This window comes from Heteronotia binoei, chromosome 14 (assembly GCF_032191835.1).
Source record: "Heteronotia binoei isolate CCM8104 ecotype False Entrance Well chromosome 14, APGP_CSIRO_Hbin_v1, whole genome shotgun sequence".
NCBI classification, from domain to species: domain Eukaryota; kingdom Metazoa; phylum Chordata; class Lepidosauria; order Squamata; family Gekkonidae; genus Heteronotia; species Heteronotia binoei.
In genome coordinates this window covers 53,742,524-53,751,798 of record NC_083236.1, presented here as the reverse complement: position 1 = coordinate 53,751,798, position 9,275 = coordinate 53,742,524, and the positions used below count along the sequence as shown (strand labels likewise).

Here is a 9,275-nt window from a genome sequence, read left to right as displayed (position 1 = left end):
CACAGTCTTAAGACATTCTGCATCTTACAAAGTCCAACAGTCCATAGAATTGTTGGCATTCATGTACATAATGGTGTATTATATAGGCTTCTCTATAATTGATGGATTGCAAAGAAATCATTAGGCAAACCTGTCCCTTGTGTAATTACTTCTGTATATGAAACAGGCTAACATTGTCCAGTGTTACTGAAGTTCCGTTTAAGAACAAATTTGGTTGCAAGTACGTTGCTAGTGAATGGAAGTAGGGAGATACTAGTCTTTAACCTGAGAAATATCTCATGCGTTACTCGAGCATAATGACTGGTTGAACTTGCCAGATCTTGTCTGGACAATGATGTCAAAGCCAGTATTGTGCATATTTGCAGGCTTGGGTCACTGTTGTGATGAACAGGAAAAAAAAGTGTCTAAACTCCTTTTGCAATCTGCAAAAGGTTTCAGGTTTTATCTGAAGAGGACATAACGGCTAAGAGTTTTGTGTCCAGTCTGTCAACCTCTGAGTGATTGGAAAAGGCAGAAACTAAACTTTGGTGCTTGCTTGGCCAACCCAGAGGATGATGCATACAGGTCTGGAGGAGGAGGTAGCAGCATTGTATTGCCTTAAAAGGGGGCGGGGGTTGATACATCCTGCTTGTTGTTATCTGTTTGGAGCTGCAACCTTTTTGTGAATTACCTAAACCTCCCGCTATGGAAATGTTAGCGGGACTGCAGTAGTCTCTGCTGGGCAGAGGTGCTTCTCTACTCTCCTAGGCCTCCCCACCCCCCCCCTTCCAAATATCTGCAGCGCTTGCGGGATAATGAGCATGTTTGGTAGCTGTCTAAAATATCAGAAGTTAGTTATTATCCATATGCCTTCCTGAAACATTTTTAACTGTTAGGGAAATAGCTCTAGGATTCTTCAGGGTCTGCAGTTGCTTCCTCCATATGTCATCGCTTTATAGTGTGTTGTAGCCGGTGCTATGTCTGGCATTTTGTATATGGTAACTCTGCTTTTGTTTACTGCAGAGCATGCAACCTATGGCCTCAGCTGAATGCACCCTCTCACTTTCCTTGGTACAGAGTATGCATTAAGCACAAGCTTTCTTTTAAGCATAGACTATTAACAGTTCTCTTTCAAGTACAGGCTGTCAACAGTTTATTGTGTGAAGTCCCCCTCTGTTCAGATAAGGCTGGTGGATACTTTGCAAGGTCTCATAGTTTCTCACTCATCCTCTCGGTTTTGTTTGTTTTTTTAAAAAAGCTCTCCTTGATGTGACTTTCACAAATTGCAGCGTCATCTCTGTAACTCCTAATGCAGCGAAATACCAAAGATGCTTACAGTAAAAGAGGGGAAACCCCAGACTGGTGCCATAACACTGTCTTGTGTTAGCTAACGACTTGTTAGATTTCCTCTCGCTTTCTTTCCGGTAGTCCTCCTGCAACGCAGGAAAGAGGAGTAATGGAGTTGAAAGTCGGTGGGCTGCTGGTGGCAACGGCTTAATTTTTAGAAAGGGCGGGGAGCGCAGGTAGCTGGGGAGGCGCGCCAGACCTTGGTTGCGCATCGCTGTCTTGTAGCTGGGCTGCGACCGGGAGCCGCAGTGCGTGGCAACGGAAGGAGGGCGCCCCTCCTCTTCCCGGCGTTTCCTCTTTCTGTGCTAAGCAGCCTTGCTTTGGCGGATGCTTGCGTTAGCTGGCTGCAAGCGGAGTCCGGCTGGTCATGTGAGGCTGACACGCCTGACGAGCAGCCAGCCTCCTTTCCTCCCGCCCGAGGCGAGCCGCCGCCGCCGCCTCCTTTCCTCCCTCCCACCCTGGCGCTGGGAGCAGGCGGGAATAGAGTGAGCGCAAGCTAACGCGGGCAGCCAATGGTTTGGCCACACGAGGCCCCGGACTGAAGTCTGGAGTTCCTTCTGAGTCGACCGTGTCCGTCTCGTCTCTTCACCTCTTCGCTGTCAGTTTGCGCTTGGACGCCCGATCCCACGCTGTTCCCGGGCACTTTGTAGATTGAGCGGGGTAGCTGGAGCGGGGTTTTTTGTTTGGAGGGGCAGATTTCAGAATCCATTTTAGGGGAACTTTGCTGAGCAGGGTGGATAACGCTGGAGACTGTCGACATCTGCAGCTTGGTTCTTTTCTCTGTTCTCCTGTCCGTTGGTTCTTACTTTGGATTACTTTGGGAAACTTTGCTTGGAGTGGGAAGTTGGATTGGAACGACTTTGCTTTTTTCAGCGCGAGCCCTCTTCACGTGGATTTTTTGCCCCCTTCTGGTGGGTATTGTGTTAGCGCTGGCTGCCTCCAAGCCTGGAGTTTCTAGGAGGGCCCACTGTTATGGAGTGTTTTTGTTTCTATGGAGAAACGCAATGAGCTGTTCTGCTCCTCATGACGGGGAAATCCGCCTTCAGTTTTTTATATGCCTGGAAAGGAGTCCTTGATACATGTCTGCCAGGAAACAAAACCAACAAAAGAAAAGGTAGCAATTCTTAAACTGTCATTGTTATTCTTTGCACTTGAACGGCTGCTAAGATCCCAGGCGACTGCAGGTTGTCATGAGAATTCCAAAGTTTTGTGTTTAGCATCCTGTTGGGAATAACTTTTTCAGCAGCAGCATGTGATAGCAGTTCCTGATCCAAATGACAGTGCATTTTTCTCCCAGAAGTACTTATCCACCTAGCACAGTTGAAAAGTAGAGAGAAGCATTGTTAGAACTTAACATTTTCTGGAGAAAGCATAGTAGAGTAGTGAGGATTTTTCCTTGTATCGATAGAGGGAAGTTGGCTAGTTTAAGTGCAACCAGAGAACAGATGCAGTTGTTAGCTGAACTTTTAAGGTTTGTTTCATAATTGACCCTTATTCACACTTTGTAGTTTGTTGTGGGATGATATGCAGAGCAGTTTTAAAAATGGTAACTCCCTGACTACCCTGGAGCCTCCTTTAGAGTTCAGAGCTCCAGCACCCAAAATAGGCTGTTACATATTCATGTATATTGATACTAATCTGCCTTGCTCCTCCTGAGGTATGAGTTTGGATTGGTGAAATTGGAAATGGTTGCAACTCCCGTTTGCTGATATTTGAAAGTAATATAGGATGTTAAATATAGCCTATAGATATAGGTATTATTGAAAATTAACTTGAATCTTTTCTTTTTTCTTACTTCAGTATTTGTAACATCAGGTGGTGACTTAGGTTTTGTTCTGCTAATTTTAAGGTGCAAGATAGGTCGAAGAGCCAGAATTTTTACTTGGCTTATGCTCCTTCTGTCAGTAATCATAAGTATAACTAGTTGTTACTTACAAAAAAACATTTCGAAACCCAAATTGTATTGTGATAAAAGGCAAAGAGAAGTTCAAGTGGTTAAATAACTACCCATGAAAATAGAACTTTTTAATTCCTCACTTGATTGTATCCCAACAGTTACTTCAGGATTAACTTTCTCTTCTGGTGTGCCAGTGTTAGACAGTTCTGTCTAGGTTGAATTGTTTCTAGTTATTGACTAGCTATATGTTTTACCAAGAAATTGCTATGTGTGCCCTTGTTAAGGAACTGCAGAGATGTTTGTATATAAAAAAAAGACATAACTTATTATATTAGTGGATGGTTCTGGAGCCCCAGTGTACCTTTTATCCTGCTCTATCAAGATGCTTGTAGTGACACTAAACTATCAGCATCAAAGTGTGAACACTACATTGTCCTGACCTGGATAGTCCAGGCAAGCCTGATCTTGTCAGCTTTTGGAAGCTAAGCAGGATCAATTCTGGCAAGTACTTGGATGAAAGACCTCTTTGGAATACCAGCAGTTGGGAGGTGGGAAAGCCACCTCCCTGAATATCTCCAGAACTCTATTGGGCTCGGTCATCAGAGGTCACCATGACTTCCAGGTGCACATATACACATGCACATTTAAAAATACACATATACCAAAAAAATGTGAACAGTACATTAGCAGGTTAACTTAACTGTTGACCAGTAAATAAAGTGCTAATATGAACACGCCATAGTAGTTAATGATTTTTCAGTTGTGATTCACACTGAGTTTGGGTGGTGTGTGTGTTCTTTTAAAATCAGGATTTCAGATGTTCAGTAAAATATAGGTAAATTCAAACCAAAAAGGCAAGATGAAGTTCTAATATGTTCAGAGCTAATTACTGGCATTATGGTGTTTACAGAATAAACCTGTAAAGCACACTTAGTAAAACCAGTTTAAATTAGATCCTAATGGTCAGGGAGTTACTGCTCCCAGGGCCTGGGACCCAGACCTCTCTACTTGCTAAAACCTAGGATTGTTATTCTGTGTGAACTCAGCCCCAAAGCATGTAAAGTAAATAATTTTAAATGAAATAAGTGGAAAGTTATAGTACTTTGTATTCTAAGGAACAAACCTGATAGAATAATTCTCAGGGAAATTTTGGCACTCCTGAGGACATAGGCATCAAAAATGTACATTGGAATGGCTTGTCCACATGACTTCCTTGGGATCAGTTTCATTAGCAGGGTACTGAACTCTTGTTGGGTCTGTGGTCACATTCTTGTTGAACTGATGTGGGAATTAGATCCAAATGGGCAGCCATGTTGGTCTGAAGCAATAGAACAAAGAAGTAGACAAGTAGCACCTTTAAGACCTTAGTTGGTCTTAAAGGTTCAACTTGTCTACTGCTTTGTTCTGTTGTGGGAATTGTTCCATAGTACAAGTAACCCCTAAACAATTGCTTAGTAAGCTAGCTGATTTCTAATAACTTACTAAAATATGTCTTTCTGTACTTTCAGGTGTATTATTGAAGCCAAGTTTTGATAGGATCACTAAGCCAGTTTTGAAGGACTTGCTGTTAGTGAGTGGATGTATCGTGTCTGGCTTTTAAATAATTCAAGATTGGCTGGCTGTTGCACATGTGATTTGCAATGTGTGGAGGTGGTTGAGCTTACCCATAATGGGTGTGGTGTCCACTGCTGTTGCTTGTGTGTAATGGGTGGGAGCTTACAAGCTGCAGACATCAAAGTGAATATTTGGTTCTTCCCACATTGGCTTATTCATATAAATTTCCTTAGGACTGTCTCCATGAAAGTTAATGGCTTGATTCAATATGCATACATATGAAGTGCAGAAGAAAAAAGGCATTCTTTCCCTGTGTGTGAGAGGACACTTCTTTTAAGATGGTGCCTGCTAGCCATGCAAGTTGTTTAATGCCTCCAAAGTTTTTTTTAAAAAAAAACAAAACTGTAATCCTGATGAAGATATTCCTTTCAGTCAAAATATTTTAATTAATCCAGCCAGTTGATTGATTAGACTTTACAACCTTTTGTTTTCCTTTGTGTGCCAAAAACTGCTTTGCAAACTTTTCAACATGAATTCTGAGGGGTTTCCCCCCCCTCCAAGCAAGACTTTTGATGTTAGCTGCATTCTCTTAGATATCGAATACCACTGCAGCCAACAAGAGTGTAGTCAGATGGCTCAAGAGATTCGTTGCTAAATTATTTTGACTTAATGTAAGCCATTACCTTTGTTTGTAGTATGAAAAGTGCAAAATATTGAGCCTTTGTCATGCTTGAAAATGTTGCTTTCCTTTCTGGGAAACCCTCCCCCCAGTAATAAGCATATAGTGTGTGTTGAACCATCCCCTGAGAATGCCCTCCTTTTCCTGCCTCGTGACTCACTCACTTGCTTTACTAAGTGCTCATCGCCAAGGTGATCTTTGCACTGAAAATGTAGCTTAGCAAAATGGCTAATTATGCTAAGGGGGTGTGGAGTAAGTGCTCTCAGTGTACCAAGATACAGGCCCTGTACATTGGTACTCAACAAGTCGCTAATTGGATTTAGTTACACTGGCAAGCACAACCTTATTTATGTTTCTGCAAGATAGTTAGCAGCGGTCCATTGCTGCTTGCCTAAGGTTTTCCTCTACTACATGGAGTAAACAAAATGCAGTAAAGCAAGCCTTTGATATTGCTGTTACTGATAGGCTTTGCTTACAGTTCTGGTGACAAGATTATGACAACAGGCCTGCAGTCTCCTGTTCTCTTCAGGGTGTGGCTACAAATCACATGAACATCTTTTCAGTGCATCTCCATATAGAAACTCCATTTGAATTTCTCTGTTCTTGATTCCATGTGATGGTTTGTTATATAAGACCTGTACAAGTTCTGCACTTCATAACTATCCCTGCAGTGTTGGGATAAGTTAGGTATACTGAAATTCTACAGCACCCACAAGTAAACACACAGTACTGGCCATTTAACACAGATGTCAAGTCAACTTTAGTTTTTAGTGAAAGCCACAGTTAAATGTGACAGCATTGTGTACTATCATATTTATGATACATATTCTATCTGATTTGTCCCGGTGAATGTTAGTATTTATTGATAAACGTTACATTGTTTAATTTTCCCCCTTTGTGCTCATTTTTGTTTTTCTTTTTTCTTTTAATTACAGAAATGAGCCGTCAGACTGCTACAGCACTTCCTACGGGTACCTCCAAGTGTACACCATCCCAGAGGGTACCTGCATTGACTGGCACCACTGCATCCAACAATGACTTGGCTAGCCTCTTTGAGTGTCCTGTGTGTTTTGACTATGTATTGCCACCTATTCTGCAGTGCCAAAGCGGCCACCTTGTTTGTAGCAACTGTCGTCCCAAGCTCACATGCTGTCCAACTTGCCGAGGCCCATTGGGCTCTATTCGTAACTTGGCTATGGAAAAAGTTGCCAATTCTGTACTGTTCCCTTGTAAATACGCCTCCTCTGGCTGTGAGATAACGTTGCCTCACACCGAGAAAGCAGACCACGAAGAGCTTTGTGAATTTAGGCCTTATTCATGTCCGTGCCCTGGTGCTTCTTGTAAGTGGCAAGGATCTCTGGATGCTGTCATGCCCCATCTCATGCACCAGCACAAGTCAATCACGACGCTACAGGGAGAAGATATTGTTTTCCTCGCCACAGACATTAACCTTCCTGGTGCTGTTGACTGGGTTATGATGCAGTCTTGTTTTGGCTTTCATTTCATGTTAGTATTGGAGAAACAGGAGAAGTACGATGGTCACCAGCAGTTCTTTGCAATTGTACAGCTGATAGGAACACGGAAGCAAGCTGAAAATTTTGCTTACCGGCTAGAGCTGAATGGTCATAGGCGGCGATTGACTTGGGAAGCAACACCTCGATCGATTCATGAAGGGATTGCGACTGCCATCATGAATAGTGACTGTCTAGTCTTCGACACCAGCATCGCACAGCTTTTTGCAGAGAACGGCAATTTAGGCATCAATGTGACGATTTCGATGTGTTGAAACTGCAATCCATCCAGCATTTTGAGGCCAGTGTCTTGGGAGGGGGGCACCCCAACCCCACCATTGCATTCAGTTTCATAGAAAATCAAGGTAAACATCTTTGGCTGCCGGATGTGAACAGTTTAACAGGGAGAGGTTGGCGCATATTGAAAGTAAATTAATGGAAAGGCTGTGGAAAGTACAGGAAACAGTTGCATGTAATAACACTAATATATTTAAAAGTAAGTCAGCAGTAAACCACTGAAATATATATATATGTGTGTATATATATATTATACCCAAAATGGGCATCTTTTTGTATTAAGAATTGATTCTACGGGAAAGTGTTGTAAAATAATTCTAAACTTGTTTGTAGATTGATTGTACGTTTTGAAAAGGAAAACTGTTTTGTGTTTCATTTGTGTTCTTTTTTTTCCTTTGACTGACAAGCCATGCAAGGCGGTCTGGTGTCTGGCCGTTTTTTTTTCTCCCCCCCCCCCAGCTGACCCCACTCCCAAGTCACTACATAGTATTGCTGCTGTTCTTGTGTACATTTTTGTGTATTTGCTAATTTTTATTAACTTCTAGTTTTTCATTAAATAAATGACTTTCTTTTCTGTAATTCAGGTTTCCCCCCCTTTTTTTTGTACCTTTTGAAATTAATTGCAGGTGTCACCTTCTGCTACTCATAATTGATTATGGTAAAGTGTATACTTCTGTATATTTGGTAACCCCTTCCCCTTTTCTTTTGTGCAATACTGCCATTGGTTATATAGTACAGATTAGTCCTATGGACCTATTTGGAAGTTCCGCCTGAATAACTCTTTGCAGGATTGCAGCCCTTTCCAGTTTGATGATATTGTCATTCATTTGATGATATTGTCATTCATATGACTATTTTGTGAACATGATGGTCTCTGAAGGAGATGCTATTGGATGAATTCTAAAAATAAAAATGGAACCTTTTAAAATTATAGATGCCATTGGTATTTAAGTTCAAACCTAACTGCAGGTTCTTGTTTTGTTTGGGGAACGTTCGAATTTCGAGGAAGTGAAAGTTCAGGCACATTTTCAAAGAAATTTAAAGACAGACATTTAAAGTCATTCTTGTATTTATTGGTTGTGCAGTACAAGAAGGCGTTGTCTATACAGTATTTGTAAACTCTGAAGACAGACCATTTGTTTAAAAGAAGCAGTTGAAATAAGCTGTGTTTGGTCTTTTTTTAAATTCTGTCATTAAAAGAATTCCTGGCAAACTGAAAACTTTAGTGTTTTTCTTTTGGTCTTAATGCAAAACTTACCCAAATGAGTATTGCTTAGAATTTCTGCCTGTGTCTGTTCTTGCAGCAAGTGAATGAAGGATCATGTCAGGGCCTAGGCAGACTAGGTTTGCCATGGAGCAGGAGGCCGCTTTCCTCTGGGGATTACTGGTTTTCTTAATAGTGTTTTGTTTTAGTAATGAAAGCCATGCTGATTCTGTATGCTAATACATTTTAAAAAATTGTTTAAAGTAGGGTAAATTATTAGAAAGCAGCCACATGGCGCAGAGAGGTAAAGCTGCAGTACTGCAGTCCTAAGCTGTGCTCACGACTTGAGTTTGATCCTGGCGGAAGCTGGGTTCAGGTAGCCAACTCAAGGTTGACTCAGCCTTCTGCGGTCGGTAAAATGAGTACCCAGCTTGCTGGGGGGAAAGTGTAGGTGACTGGGGAAGGCAATGGCAAACCACCCCGTAAAAAAGTCTGCCGTGAAAACGTGTTGCAGCATCACCCCAGAGTCAAACGGCTGGTGCTTGCACAGGGGACTACCTTTACCTTTTTAAATTATTGGCATGGGGCTATGGCTCGATGATAGAGCACTTGCTTTGCGTGCGCATGACCCTCAGTCCTATCCTTGGCATCTTTGAAAAAGGTACAAATACTGGATGAGGTGAAAGACTTCTGGTTTATATACTGGAGAGTTGCTGCTAGTCCGGAGTAGACAGTACTGAGCTAGATAGATTGAAGGTCTGGCTCAGTATAGGGCAATTTCAAGTGCTCATCTGTAAGCTGCTGCTG

General features: G+C 42.0%; 1 protein-coding gene across 1 annotated transcript; it reads left to right on the top strand.

The window, feature by feature from the left end:
- Nucleotides 1-1,620: 1,620 nt before the first annotated feature.
- On the top strand, nt 1,621-8,484 carry SIAH1 (siah E3 ubiquitin protein ligase 1). Its single transcript, XM_060254003.1, has 2 exons — nt 1,621-2,440; nt 6,392-8,484. The coding sequence occupies exons 1-2, from the start codon at nt 2,350-2,352 to the stop codon at nt 7,240-7,242; spliced, it is 942 nt and encodes a 313-aa protein (XP_060109986.1). The 5' UTR covers nt 1,621-2,349; the 3' UTR covers nt 7,243-8,484.
- The last annotated feature ends 791 nt before the right edge of the window (nt 8,485-9,275 follow it).